We start from the raw sequence: 16,231 nt of genomic DNA, 5'->3' as shown, positions 1-16,231 counted from the left end.
AAACTTAATTTACTTTAATAAAATAATCATTTAATTAAACAATTATTATCTTTATCTTTCATTATTTCACATAATATCACTTCGCACAATATTACTCATTCTAATTTTCTTCCATCTTCAAAAAGCTTATTCTGATTCCTTAATCTATCCATTCTATTTTAAAGACTTCACTAATTGTTTTGGTCTGTTTACTGATTTGAGGTGCTTGGGGTTTAAGCACCTCAAATCAAATTAAGCATTTTGTATTAGCTTTAAAATGTATTTTTTTCTTAATATTCTAATGAGACACTTATCTATTTCAGGAAACAAGATATGTGGAGTTCTTCCATGAAGTTCACTGGGCATAGAGTTGACATTTAAAAATAATCCTTTGAAAACAGGGCAGGTATATAAAATATGTGTATGAGGAGCTTTAGTCACACAATTTATCCAACAAGCAGTTTGTTTTTGTTCTATTATATTTAGTTTGTATTATAGGTGTTTTAAAAAATCTAATCTGAATTTTTCGTGCATATTCCCTCTAAAACCAAGAATTAGCTGTCTTAAAAGTATTCTGAGAAATATCATTCCCAACATGTGATTCTACTTGTAACTCATTTTCCCATTTGGCAATAACTTTTAATTTATCCTACTTTTAATTTATCTCCCAACAAATGACTAAATTGACCCAACACATTCTTAACATGTAACTTATCATATGTATTTGCTATAGACTGAATCAAAAGATGAATTTCATTAAATGTTTTCTTAATTCTCTTCTTTGTAATCTTTGTAATATAACTTCTAATTTGCAAATATTTGCAAAATAGAGACTTTAGGAGGTTATATCTTTTACATAAATCCTCAAATGAATCTACCCCTTTATCGGGAATTATTTGATGATACCTAATCAGTCCTCTATCTGCCCATAACTTAAAAGTATCATCTTATGTATTTGGTTTAAGATCTGGGTTAGTCTTTATTTCCCTTAAATATATTAAATCCTGTTTTATCTGCTTATTTTTACAGACAGTAACCTATACTTATACAGTATTCTGAATACATTTTTTTTCAAAATAGTTATAATATTAAATAATAAATATGTTTTAAAGAGTTATCTAATAAAAGACTAATATAATCTTACAGTGTTCCATTAACTCTTACTCTAGCTCTGAGTGCACTATATATAATTTGAAGCCAACTGAAAACAGTCAAAGTTAAATTTTCTGCAAGTCTCAAATATAGATGGCCATAAAACCCTATCAAAGGCTTTCTCCTCATCTTAACAGTAACAGTAACAGTAATACTTGCTCCTTTCTTTTTTGAGAATGCTCAATCACATTAAATGTATGTCTAACGTTATCACTTAAAAGTCTATTTGGTACAAAACCTGACTGATCAAATTAAACTAGGAACAATCTTACCTAATCTATTTGCAATCATTGATGCAAGCAAAAATATTTGATCAGTGCTCAGTAAGGATATACAAGTCAGTCACTGAGAGAAGGGGGAAAGTGTGAATGACAGACTTGTTTTTGTGTAATTTTCTCTATTCGCATGCAGGTTTCAAGTTCACACCTTTCTGCGCTTCGCACCACCTGAGCGGCCTCTCTGCCTCTCCTCTGCTCCCGCCTCCTCCACTCTCCCAGCTTTTGTTCTCCTATGCTATTTAAATCTTTGCTGTCTCCTCTGTCTTTCTCATACCCGAAGAAGGCTCCACATGTGAAACTTGTTTTCTTTCTTCTCTTTTTAGCATGGAATAAACCTATTATCCTTTGCAGCCCAAACATGCTGACGCAGCTACCCACCTTAAATATATCAATTACTTTATCTATGTAAATAGAATTTTAAGTAGGTTTTTAAAGATTGTCATGAAAAGTGGGATGTTCGATTTGCAAAAAACAAAATACATCATTAATAACATGTTAGAGATATCAGACTTTTTAAAGTAATGATAAAAAGCTATGTCAATTTTATATTATTTCTCTCTGTTATTATCATGTGTTAAGAAGAGCATTCATCTTACCCCATAGATCTGTCCTTCATATTGACAAAACCCTTGGGTCTGTAGGTCACACTCAGGGCAACATTTATTTGGAGGCACTCTGAGCTGTTCCCCCTAAGCATAAAAAAAAAAGGTCTTGGGTGAGACTGTTCAAAATACATCAATGAACCCATTAATTTGCTAACTACTTCAATTTGGGGCCACAGGGGAACCAAAGCCTATCCCAGGGAGCAACAGGCACAAAGCAGCATACACACTGGACCGGACAGTCCACTGCAGGGTACACACAGACATGCATACTCTCACACCAGGGCCAATTTTTACAGAAGTCAATTAACCTAACAGTATAGTTTATTTGTCACTCACATGTACAAGTGCAATGAAATGCTTATTTGCATGAATGCTCAGATACAAAGACATTAAGGAAATAGCAACAGTAACAACAACAAAGTTAAATAACATAAAACTTAAAAAAACAAGTCAGACAAGCAGTGTCAGAAGAGAAACAAACATCAGTGTGAGTCAATGGTAGTGGCAAAGTTCAGTAATCTGACAGATTGTGGGAAGGAACTGTCTCTGAATCTGGAGGTACATGCCTTTATGCTCCTATAATGCTTACCAGAGGAAAGGGGAGAGAAAAGTGAGAAACCAGAACTGTTATCCTTAGCAAGACTTTCAGCCTTCCTGAGACAGCTTGATCACCCCCTGTAATGCCTTTCAGTCAAACTACGAGCTGCTGAGAAACCACACTGTAATACCATGTGTTGAACACTCTCAATAGCGTACCTGTAAAATGTAAGAATAGTTGAAGATAGACCAAATTTTCAACTGTCTGAGGAAGTAAAGGCACTATTGAGCCTTCTTTGTAGCTCATTAATAGATCATTATTAGGAAAAGTAATTGAAATTAAAAAACCTACAACACTCTGGTTGCATAAGCGTACACCCTGCAATTTCAATAAGGGTGTGTATACTTTTTCTATCCACTATATGCTGTGACCACGTTTAATATTTAGTAATGAAGGTACCCAGGAACTTGAAGCTGCCTACAGCCAACCTATTGATGAATAAGGGTGTGGTCCCCAGCCTGCTTTCTAAAATCCACAACCAAGTTTTTCCAATGCTGAGGGCAAAGCTCCACCAGGTTCCTGTCCTCATCCTTGTAGGCCATTTCATTATTACTGGTGATTCAACTAATGATGGAAGTGTCATCAGTATATTTGTAGATGGAGTTGGAGCTGTGGCCACACAATCTTGGGTAAACAAGAAAGACAGCAGGGAGCTAAGCACACAAGGTCCCGGGGGGCCCCTACAGATCCAGCCATTCAGAATGCACGGCAGATAATGCAGTACATTGCAGTGCGCGTGCTGCGGGATACTGCACCTTTTTAAAAAATGTTTTAATGACTGCAGTACTTTGTAAAACTGCCAGGTGGAGCAGTAAAGCTTAACATTTGGGCTTTCTCCAGAAAATGCCTGGTTTCAAATCCCAGTCAATGCTGGGGGACAATCTTTTTCCAATTATAGAATTTAAGTTGTATAGTGATTAGACTTTAATTAATTTTAAACTATGTATACAGTATTTTAAATTAATTTAAAAAAGAGAAAAGTGATTTTTTACAAAAAGAACATTACTCAGTTCAAAATATGAAAAATAGTTTTATTATTCTAGTGTGACTTGTTGTGAACCGATGTGCTTCTTTAAGGCTTATATCCGCATTGAGATAATCTATATTGCGCCTTAATGAAAATGTTAGCAATGAGTAATCAGGATAATTTAACTTTAAATTTTGATTATGAAAAATATACTTTACACATACTGTACTGTAGTGGCTTAAAGCCATACGGTCTCATACATAATATATACCTAATGTACTTACAGTAGATGGTAGTGGAATCGTGTAACTAAAGAAATTTCAGCAGTTAAAAATATCACTTGTGGATATTTTGGAAACATTTTGAAAATTCTAAAAAGTACACATGTTTTTACTGAAATAATAACAGCAGTTCAGTTGTAAAATTCTTATTTAAAATTAATTTCCTATTAATATCCTAAATTAAGTTAATTTAAACATACACAGTAGAGAGATTAAACTAGCAATCATTTCACTAACATGTAATGCACCACAAGTGGCACCTGTCGATCATTTTGGCCAGTGAATCACATGGCATGGTAAAGTGCAGCATCTGTATCGCATTACAGGTTTTACCACACATTCAGAATGACTACATCAGTATATTTACAGTCAGCATGGAAGAAAGCTTTTCATCGACCCTCAAAGACTGTGGTCTCCCAGTCAGAAAATCCAGAATCCTGGAGCAGAGATTCTGGTGATATCAAGATCATTAAGCTTGATGAGTTGTCTTAATGGAAATACAATGTTAAATGCAGAGCTGTAAACAATGAATAGCACTCTGACGTTTGTGTCTATCATCCAAATGAAACAAGGCAGCATGAAGAGTCACAAGACTCGGGTATCATTAAGTTTATATGCCTTTCATAGGATTTCATTATGGTAGATCTGAGCGCAACTAGCCTGTAATCATTAAAACAGGTTGCAGTATTTTTCTTCGGCACTGGTATAATGGTGGTTTTCCTTAAATCACACAGGAAGGGCAGATTGTAAAACATTGTAAAAGCGAAAGATTTAAAATATACGTAAAAACTGCAGAGGACTTAAGGACCCATCAGGAATGCTGCCTAGGCCGGTTCACCCATTTGAAAGTTGCCCTGACTTCAGCCTGACATACGATAGGTGGAGAATCTGTCAACCTGAACGGCTGAGTCATGAGTATTGCGGGTCAACCAGGTCTCTGTGAGAATAGCAGAGAATATAGCAATCCTTGACACCTTGTTGATGACTTAATCTTCCTCTTAGCTCATGCCTCCTGTTCTCCACAAATTACACATTGGCCAAGAGAACACTAGGCCACGAGTATTCGTCCAGTAGCCGTGGCATTTCAGTCTCACTTGAAGGTCTCCCCATCTATGGTGCTTCTGTGTCTGTCGCATTCGCCAGAGTGAGTCAGGAGGGAGGTCCATACGCAGAGGCACCCATGAGAGTTTATTTAGATTCAAATAGGATATATCTGTTTTTAAGTCAATGATTCTCAATCTAATCTCCACAAGCAATCGTTGATCATAAATAATTGCTGAAAAGGTAGACTAGATAACAAAAAGCCTACATGAAACAGAGAAAGACATACAGACAAGGGGCAACGTGCAAAGTGTCGCCACTCTCCAATACCATGTTGACAATGTTAACAGTAGGTCTATGGATTTCGTTAGGAAACTGGAGCACGTGGCGATCACAGGGAGAACATACAAACTCAGTGCAGACAGCACCCAAGTCCAGTTTTAAACCCATGGCCCCAACTCCCCAACCACTGTGCCACCTACCACAAAGATATATCGTTTTTAAAATATAAGAACAAAAAATATAGGATACATCTGAAGAAGCCTCCACAGTGATTTTTTTCTACTCTTTTCAGCATGGAATAAACCTCCAAGCATTTCATTTTGAGCCGAAGACCCTCACACCTGAAGAAGGCTTCACAGCCGAAATGTTGTGTTTTCTCTCTTCTCTTTTCAGCATGGAATAAAACTTGAACTACTTTAAAATAGATTTAATGATAAAAAAGGGTAAAACAATGAATAGTAAGGTATCTTCCACAAAATTTTGTTAAAACCAATATTCTGTTTTTAGCATTATGCTTATGGGAGAATTATGTTGAAAACAGATTTTACATAAAATATAAAAGCCATATCCTTTGATGGGTGTTTAAGTTACATTTTAATTCAATTTTAAAGAAACATGCTGTGGTACACCTTTAAATTTCTTCAAATAATCTGATGCTGAGGACTTCACTACTCTGTAAAACTGCCAGTGGCACAGTGAATCTTTAATGTGCTGTGTATCCACAGCCAGGCAGCTTCTTTTAATAATAAAAATGTGTATGAACCCATTCGTTTATTCCTATAACCATACAAAAACACAAATATAATTAAAATCATATAAGAAAATCAATTAAAAGAGTAAAAAAATATGTTTTAAGCTGCCATTTAAAAATATACACAGAGCCAGCCTCCCTAATATTTTTAGGAATACTATTTCACAGTTGGGTGTGGAGTAGCAAAAGGCTGTCTCTCCAATAATCTTATGCTTAACCTTTGGAATATTCAGTAGACTTGCACCTGAGGATCTAAGAAGATGGCCCGTGGTATAGTTTGATATTCATTCTGTAAGATACATTCTGGTGCTAAGCTTTGAAAACAAGGAAGAGAACCTTTAAATCAAATCAGTTCTAAAAGCAACAGATAACCAATGCAGTGTAGCCAACACAGGAGTTATATGATCTCACTTTTTCAGTTTTAGTTAAAATTCTTGCTGCTGCATTTTGCACTAGCATTTTATCTATCAATACATTTTTTAGGCAATCCAGTATAAAGAGCATTACAGTAATCAAGTCTGCCAGTAACAAATGCATGTATCAATTTCTCAGAATCACACAAACAGAAATGATCTAACTTTTGCTACATTCCTAAGTTGGAAAAAAACATTTGTTTTCCTACTCTAGTCATACAGTACAGTAACACTAGCAGATTTTTTAATTTTGAATCTAGCGTACAGAATTATTAGTAATTGTGTTTTAATAACAATTAGAAAACAATTTTATTTTAGGTTTTCACTGTATATTATACAAAAGACAAACCATAAATAAAAGCAAAAAAAGAGACCAGAAGTGACCTGAATGACTGATGGCTGCATACTGTACATGAAATCACACTAAACTATATATTGCAAGTATGCACTATAAAAGGGATTTTAAGGAAACCATGCTTTTGCTTCAACAAGCAAATTGATTTATAGTATGCTGTTTATTGAGTGTTTTTCTGTAATTCTGTACCAGTTTTTGTTTTGCTTGTTACAGTGTGGTTCTCAGCAGCTCGTAGTTTGACCGAAAGGCATTACAGGGGGTGATCAGTTCAGCTCAGTCCATTATTGGAGAACAGCTCCCCTCCATTGTGAATATTTTAAACACTTGCTGTCTCAGGAAGGCTGAAAGTCTTGCTAAGGATAACAATAATTCTGGTTTCTCACTTTTCTCTCCCCTTTCCTCTGGTAAGCATTATAGGAGCATAAAGGCATATACCTCCAGATTCAGAGACAGTTCCTTCCCACAATCTGTCAGATTACTGAACTTTGCCACTACCATTGACTCACACTGATGTTTGTTTCTCTGCTGACACTGCTTGTCTGACTTGTTTTTTAAGTTTAATGTTATTTAAATTTACTGTTCCTGTTTCCTTAATGTCTTTGAATCTGACTATTAAATTTAGGCTGTTCAACCAGAGCAATGCTTTATTTCACTGGTAAAGTTCTTGCCTGCCACGCCAGCGAGCCAAGTTCAATTCCCAGCCCACGTGCAAGCTGTTTTTTTAAGAAAATTAAAATAATTACAACTTTCTCTAATAATAATATATATAAACTATATAGACATTTTTTATTGACTACCTATATCACAGTATGTTAAATATTATAATAATATTAAAAAAGTAGCAAAGACACGGATGAACCGATATATATAAGGGCAGCTACAAAAAAAAACTAAATACTGTATACAGAAGCAGCCATTCAAAGTGCGCGGTACAAACCAGTACCGCAGGCAACTCACTACATCATACCGCGGTACGTGATTGGCTGGCCAAAATGACCAACAGGGGCACTCGTTGTGCGTTGCTCAGTAGTGGAAAGATTTCAACATTTCATGTCTTTACTGTGCATGTTTTAATCCGCTTAGTATTGAATATTTATATGGAATTTTACAACCAAAGGGAAATTTAAGTAGCTGAGCATAAAAAGAAGAGGGGCATAATGCACCTGGAGGTCATAAACTATATTAATTTAGGAACATAAAAATATTACTGAATGTAAACTCTGCTTTATATGGCTGTACTTGGTAGTCTAAAGAAAAAATACACACCAGTATTTCATTTCTAACTAGCAAAGAGAGGACATTAGCTAGCCAATATGATAAAGGCATAAATGACTTTTTGTGTTTATTTCTTTAGCACAATTATTTTAACATTTCCATCGATTGTACAAGCACTGAAAAACTGTCCAATCCCTAGTTCGTCATGCATTTTCTTTTACTATAACAGTGTAGGAAAACCGGCTCAGGGACGCCAAATATGTAATCATAGTGGCTCTCTGAAGGCACCAGTTCTGTAGGGTTTGGGCATTTACTGAGACAATTATTAATTGTAGCAGTAAATCACAAAGTTGATTCTTTTGGTGGCTTTAGAATCCAACCATGCGACATAACTCAAACAACGCGCACACACAGGTACTAATACACGAGGATACATTTATTAATACATAGAATATGCATATAACCCTAACAGATCTTATCGAGAGGGTTATCAGAATACAAAAGGTATATTCGGTCAGTTACAAAGAGTTACACATATCAAGAGGACATACGTTCAGTATATCATTCATTAAGACCGTTTCATAAATGAACTTAGTTATAACTTCTACATCAGATACTCAAAACAAGTACATAACTCTTAGGAATTAAATTGATATCAACTGGTTGGGATAACAATTGAATTCTCGAGCTGTCATGCATTGAAGTTGAATACTCATCCAATCTTTGGGTATTCAGATCTCCTGCGGGCACAAAGAAACAGGTGCAGGCTGTTGCTGTCCAATCCGCGCTCTCTGGCTCCGTGCCAGGCTGTGCTGTGCGGCTTGCGACGGTGCGCTGCTGATGCTCACTGTTGGCTTTAACTAGCAAAGTTTGTGCACAGGAGAAAAGATGACTGTGGGTCCCAGCAAGTCAGGAAATGAATGTTACTGAATCTGAATCTTGTTGAATCTCACAGACTCTCTGTGTTGCCTGTTTTTACCTGGAGGAACTTCAGCTCATTGATTGGCTGAAAGTTCCATGGGCATCAGAGTCCCATGTGGGTTACTCAGCCCTACCAGTCCCTGATTGGTTGATCAAGGTGAGATATGAGTCACTTACTCCTGACACTTAGGAATGCAGTCCAGATGTCCATCTGGCACTCCCTAGACAGATAGGCGCCAATGGATGACCATTGATCATGGTAGCCAGGCTTAGCTAAGTGCATCCCCCTTTGGGAGCTGTCCTAAGACCTTAAATCAGCCTGGTTTAGGTAGTTTCTCTGTGGCTGCACCACAGAGATGAACAGAGAAATGGGGCCTCATTTGGGAAAGCCCAGAACACTTAATTCTTTCTTATTATTAAGCCTCACCGCTACAACAGACAAAAAATCCCATCCGTTTAACCGAGCATTTCATAATTTCTAAGAATGAAAATGATTTAAACTATGCGACACTTCATTCAACGAGAGCTCAAAATATCACAAGGATCCTCAAGAGCACAACAAAAACAGCAGAAAAAGATACGTTTATCAGATACATGAGAATCCAAGCTTTTTTATCTACGCTATCACACAGTAAAAAGTCAAAATTCTGGGGTGTGTGTATACCAGAGAAAATGGCACAGCTTCAGAAGGGTGTCAGCCAATCAGATTTCAGGACCGGAATTATTTGTTTTATACTCGGGAAAATAATATGGAATCACATATCTAAAGAAATTAATAATGATATTAATTTAAGGATCTAAACATCTAAATCTATCTATATAGCTGGTAGTATTACTGTATTCCACTTTCTTTGTAAACACGTTTTGTTAACACCCAAATTGATCGTTTTAACCTTTTCTGCGAATACGCTCGTTACTGGATTAAACAAAAGCATACTTTTAGAATTGGATTAATAGGGAATATAATACGGAATCGCCTATCTAAAGAAATTAATAACAGTGTAACTATATTCATGTACTGCTGCACAAACAGTAGTACAAGACTTTCCAATGATATACACTTGTCACACGAGTGCCTCGGTGGCGTGATAGCTAAGTGACTGATTTATAACCCTGAGTGTTCAAACCCAGCTGTTGCTATCGGTTTTCTTTTAACAAATAAACATTTCTTTGAAAAATAAAAATAGCAAATATTATTAGAATTACATTGACATTTTTTATATTTCTAAATATCACAACATGTTTGTACTGTATGTACACAGCCCAAAAGCCCTACATTAATGTTGTGCATTTGCCTGGCGCTGTGCGGTTATCGCATCTCTCTCTCTCTCTCTCTCTCTCTCTCATGTCTACAATGTTTTAAATAACCGGTTTCACAGGTATTTTCAAGGTAGAATAAGGGAAAGTCCAGCTTTCCCCACTGACATGTTTTCTTAGAAAAACAGATTCACAACACGAAGCTATCAAGTCTTCTGTGTAAAAAAAAATCGGTTTAAACACTATGGGTGCTGTTTTTAAGACTCTGCTGAGTAACATATAGGAATTTTCAAACAAAGCTTTATTCCCGTGCTTACAGTCTGGGTAATTGGAGTTTGAAAGGCTTTTTCATATATAAGATATATTATGTATTTTTCATATATGAGATATCATGATGTGTTCCTGCTTAGACATTGCACGAAACAGGTTTCGATAGTTAATAACCACTTTTTATGTGTGAAACAAATTTTTCGTCCTCCTGATCAGTTTAGAAATCAGTGTACACTGTAAGGTTTTTACTTCTTAATTAAACGTTTAAAACACGTTTCGAATAGAAAAAATCATATTCTGTTGTCTTTCTGGTATGTAGAACAGATCAGTAGGTGTTTTTTCCCCCAATCAGAGGCTCACCACAATTCACCCTCAACCACATCACAGATCTGCCACACACATACGCCTCAGGACAGACGTCACTGCCTTTCATATGAATACTTTCATATGGAAACATTTTGACACTGCGCTTAACAATCTTAGGAAGATCACAAAACAAGCCTGTTAGCCTGGTTTTTGCCTAAAAAAATTACGCCCGAGAATATGAAGTAGCATTAACTAGCAAAGGTGTTTCGGTGACATAGGCATAGTACGGAATTCAGGCTTTTAGAACTCTAATAATTAATAACCCTTATTAATCGAATCCCAGGTGTGAGTTCATAAAGCCTGGGTTACATACTATGCCTACGTTTGCAAAACACCTGACCATCTACTTTAAAGATTTCATTGCTTTGTGTATATTCTAATCGCAGTGGGGGCAGGGTGTGTGGTGTGGGGACAGGTTTGGTTGAAATTGCATTGGGGATCTGTGTTCTTCACACCTGAAACATTTTCTCTGAAAGCGTTTTCTTCTCAGTTTAGCCGATCTTTTGCTGCCTACGCATGCTTACACAGCTCCCTAGGTAAATTATCATACTTGACTGAGAAAGCTTTAGAGAACTTAACATTTTTATTATCAACAAATTATAAATACGACGTTTACACTGGCATTATTAATTTTTCACTTGAGTGTATGGAGGTCAGCTGTCATTGAGAGCCGACCCCCCCTCTTAGGCTGGGCAAAGGATTTTTTTAATTGAAAAAAAAGAAATAAAAAACTAGATGTAATAATTTAAACATTTAATGCAATACATTTACTTTGGTGGGTAGTCGCGTCAGCCTGCAACGTTTCGGCTGTGAATCCTTCTTCAGGTGTGAGGATCTTCAGCTCAAAATGAAATGCTTGGAGTTTGTAATGTAGGGTGCTCTGAACAAGTTAAACTTAAATGCAGGAAAAATGTATTTCCCAGAAGCTATACTGATTCTTATGGAAGCCCGTTTCCACGAGGGAGTAAAAAAAAAACTTGCTATGGTATTCTTTCCGATGCAGTGCAGTTAAAAACATATCTCTGATGCTGTTCCTAAATTAATATAGTTTATGACCATCAGACGCTTTATGCTTCTTTTCTTTTTTCCAATGGATTGAACAGGGAGAGGCATTTCATGATGTACTTTTCACTGATGAAACAACAGTTTTCAACCATCTCATTTTATAAAAAGGGGAGATATGTGAATAAGCAAAACCCAAAGCAAACATGTCTGCCACACGGCATACGCGTTACTGAAGCTAAAAGATTAGGCTTTGTCACTAATGTAACCACTAAATAAAGACATAAATATAGAAATCCCTACGTTACAAACTGTATATGGCTGGTATGGGTATTTTAAACAAAAAATACACACCAGTATTCCACTTTCTCCCTAAACATTTTAAGCATCAAATTCTTACATGTGTCAGCCAATCAGATTTTTCTGAAACATTCGAAGCCGTGCTATATTCTCTAATACGCACACCCCGGAATTGTGACTTCACTGTGTTGTATAGAAATTTTAAAGACTACTTCTTAGCGTAGATAAAAAAGCTTGGATTCTCATGTATCCGATATCTTTTTCTGCTGTCTTTGTTGCGCTCTTGAGGATCCTTGTGATATTTTGAGTTCTCGTTGAATAATAAGTGTCGCATAGTTAATTCATTTTCATTCTTAGAAATTATGAAACGCTCGGTTAAAAGCCAGGGAGATTGTCTGTTATAGTGACATAAAAACGAGAGTTCGCTGCGGCGTTATATGAAACCCAATTTTAACAACAAATCGCTGGCGTTATATCCTAGAAGGCACTGAGACCAGGACCTGTAGGAGCGCTCCCACAGCGAAAAATAAAATGCCTGACGAACTAGGGATTGGACAATTTTACTAGGGATTGGAAACATTCAAATAAATGTGCTAAAGAAATAAACAAAAAAAGTCATTTATGCCTTTATCATATTGGCTAGCTAATGTCCTGTCCTTGTTAGTTAGTTACTTGTGGCTTTTACTTAGCTTGTATGATTGGAAACAAATGCGTGATCGGATCAACAAAATGCTATGGTGTTACTTTTTGTCAATAAAAAAATAAAGTATTTTCGTTTACAAAGACGGTTACAAAGAATGTGGACCTGGGTAATCATCCAGGTGGATGCTGCACATTGGTGGTGGTGGAGGGGAGTCCCCATTACCTGTAAAGCGCTTTGAGTGGAGTGTCTAGAAAAGCGCTATATAAGTGTAAGCAATTATTATTATAATTATAATACTTTGAGATTACAGCTTGTCCAGGGTCATTCATTATTAATACTTTTAGTAAGATCTTCGGTAAAGACTTTGATGCATAAGACATTTCCGCATAATTAAAATATTTATGATAAAGGTAGGCTGTGTACTTTTGCCCAACTGAGCAATCTTGCTTTCATAAAATATACCAACTTTTTAATGAATTATGATTAACATGCGGTAATACAAAGTTTAAATTTAAAAGCTCAAATGCTGTACATGAGAGGTTAAGCTTTATTAGTTCCTCCTGGCGGTTTTACAAGGTGATTCCAGATACTATTAACATAATCTAATTTACATATGGCAATTTCCGGTATGACACGAAATGACGCGTTATATCACGTCCTACCAGGTTATACCGCATTTTGATGCAACACCCCCACCGCGTTATACTGCAGCGTACCCTACTTGTTTTGATTGGCTGCATCTGTATATCATCTTTTAATTACAAATCTGGATTTCTCTCCTTAAATTTCAGAAATTATTACATAGTGTTTCACACGGAATTAATCATCCTTTCAATCGTGCTGCCAAGCCTCCCACTCCACCCTCCCACAAGCAATGAGTGCCAAGGCCAAGTGCCATTGGTGGTGGTGGAGGGGAGTCCCCATTACCTGTAAGGCACTTTGAGTGGAGTGTCCAGAAAAGTGCTATATAAGTGTAAGCAATTAATTATTATTATTAAGGTGGGGTAAACTCATGACAGTCAGGGCACACAGACACTCACACCAATTTACCTAGAAGCCTACCTATATGTCTTTGAGCTGTGGGAGTACATGGAGGAAACCAACACATACACATAGAGAACATGCAATTTTTACACAGATAGCACCCCAGGAATTGAACTAAAACTATTTATACCAGTCTTTTGACCACCTGACAGTAAGGTAACTTAAAGATGCCCTTAAACAGAAATTACAACTGTGGTTTTTACGTGTTTATTCAGATTATAATCAATTTTTTTTAAATACATTGTTTTTCTGTAGTTGCCCCTCTTTAATAATAAGTAACAGTAGTGTAAGAAACAAAAAAACATACTTCTCATTTTATCCTGTACTGAAAGTCTGGAGTAGCATAAACTGGTTCTGTAGTTAGATCTCTGCAAACAACATGCAATACTCCTGACCTCTTAATATTCCTATGAAACTCTCCTATGCTTTTTTGAATAAACTTTTAAAAATGGGGGTTATTCCTTCTGCACATGCGCTTGTGACAACAGACAACTAGCAAATCACTAGCACTGGGCAGGACCCACTTAGAAGTTACCACAGCCAAACAGCATAGGGACTTGTGATATAGACACCAGTAAGTTGCCCAGTGGGTTTTGGAGGAATTGGCATTCTGAAGATAATACAGCATCTGTGAGCAATCAGTTAGTTCCTGGCTCCCCACCAACTGATGTTAACCTGTACAACCTAGCAGGCATCAAACTATTAGATACTGTACGGTAAGGAAAATATTAAGTGTAAATAATTGCATCTAGATGATGATAGTCTGCAAGAACAGCTGTAATATTTGATCAATGGAAAACTGCAAATGTTATTTCATGGATTTCTTTAACTCTGTAACCTCCCTTAATCATTTTAATATTAATTAACTTGATCTAAAAAATTAATCTATCACATCGTAAATAGAAACTTAATGTGTAGAGAGTCAAAAACATAGTTTACATGGTATTGTATTTGGCTCACACATCTAATTAAAAAATACATTGTTTTGCTTGGTAAGGCATACACTTCCTGTTCCCTTTAAAATTAAAATTATTTTCAAAATTAATAAATGCCTCTCAGTAGACCAGCAAATGTATATTCATGCTTAAGAATATACACTGAATTTCTCATTATATCAAATCCCTCGTTTTGCACATTTCATTAATTGTACCCCTTATCCATTTTCCACACTTCTCACTCAGCATGGGGTCCAACTGTTGTCATCAACATAGGGGGAAGAAGGGGGAGGAGAAAGATGTGAACACATTGTTTCCAAACATCACTCATCTTAAATGTTTTTGATTTGTCTAATTAATACCGCTTTCATATTTTAAGTTTTAATTATAAAAATATTTTATACATACAGGCTTTAAGGATTAGTATTTAAAACCAAAAATGCACATTAAAATCTCAATTGTGATTTCTGTTAAAGGGCATCGTTGCATTCTTTTACTCTCTCCAAACAACATAGAGAGCAGCCTTGTTGGTCTTGACTGGTAGACAGTGACAGTATTCACATGTTGCTAACTCATTAATGTTATTTTTTAATATTAATATTATTTTTGCATTTAACATACTGTGACATAAAATGCTAGAAATGTCAATATAATATACATATTATTTCTTATTTTTTACAATTAGAGAAAGAGTCTAAATTTGTTAAATGTATAACAGGTGCACTGGGCATGAATCTAACCCAGGGCCTTCTAGCTGGCAGGTCACAAATCTACCACTAAGCCAAAGCATCACTCGGTTTGAACAAGTTAAACTACATGTACTTCATTTTACACTAAAAGAATCACAAGAGCAAAAAATTTAATTAAAACAAACATGTCAAAATGTTTCCAAAATAACCACAAGTGACCGAGTTAAAGAATGCAGATGTTTATGAAAATGAAGAATATGCTACTACTACCAGCAACATAAATATATTTATTTCCATTAATAAATATTGCTAACGATGTTCAGAAACCTAATTTTATTTTACCGAACCTTTCCATTGTTTTCACTAACTAATCAATCTTCTTTAGCCAGTGAAGATTCTTTGGGCAGTGTAAAGAATTACACTGCAGCACAGAGAAGTTATCTTACTGTGGAAATAAGTTTTAATGCTCAATCTCAGTGGTTGCATCAGTACGTCAGTGGAGTAGAAGACAAAAGGTAATGATTATGCATTATGTTTCAAACTGTTTTTAAGTATAATATTTAACATGGTAATACAGTTCAATTATTACATTACTTATTCGATCCAACAATTGACAAAATTAGTACATGTTGCCTGGAGAGTCAAATATTCTGGTTGGTAGGGAGGAAGAAATTAAATTCAGATAATTGTAGTTGCAATACAACATATTACCTTCAGAAAATCGCACTCTGGATTTTGGCAGCGAGTCATCTTGCAAATCACAATATCATTGAGACAGCTGCAGTCTTGGCAAGAATCAGGCTTCCACACTGTATTATTCTGCAGAAACATCAACAAAACAATGGGTCATTATAGTTTAAGGGACAGGATTGCAATACCCACTACAC

General features: G+C 35.9%; 1 protein-coding gene across 1 annotated transcript in view; it reads right to left on the bottom strand.

The window, feature by feature from the left end:
- The window catches only part of fras1 (Fraser extracellular matrix complex subunit 1), a 364,870-nt gene that overhangs the window by 268,323 nt on the left and 80,316 nt on the right, over positions 1–16,231 (bottom strand). Inside the window, exons 3-4 of the mRNA XM_015364800.2 lie at positions 16,056–16,163; positions 2,006–2,098 (exon numbers count right to left, since the gene is read on the bottom strand). Of these exons, the coding sequence (XP_015220286.2) occupies positions 2,006–2,098; positions 16,056–16,163 (201 nt within the window). The remainder of the gene's footprint in view (positions 1–2,005; positions 2,099–16,055; positions 16,164–16,231) is intronic.

This window comes from Lepisosteus oculatus, chromosome 3 (genome assembly GCF_040954835.1).
Source record: "Lepisosteus oculatus isolate fLepOcu1 chromosome 3, fLepOcu1.hap2, whole genome shotgun sequence".
In the NCBI taxonomy this organism is placed as follows: domain Eukaryota; kingdom Metazoa; phylum Chordata; class Actinopteri; order Semionotiformes; family Lepisosteidae; genus Lepisosteus; species Lepisosteus oculatus.
The sequence above is the reverse complement of the archived record's forward strand: the minus strand, read 5'-3'. Positions and strand labels throughout refer to the sequence as shown.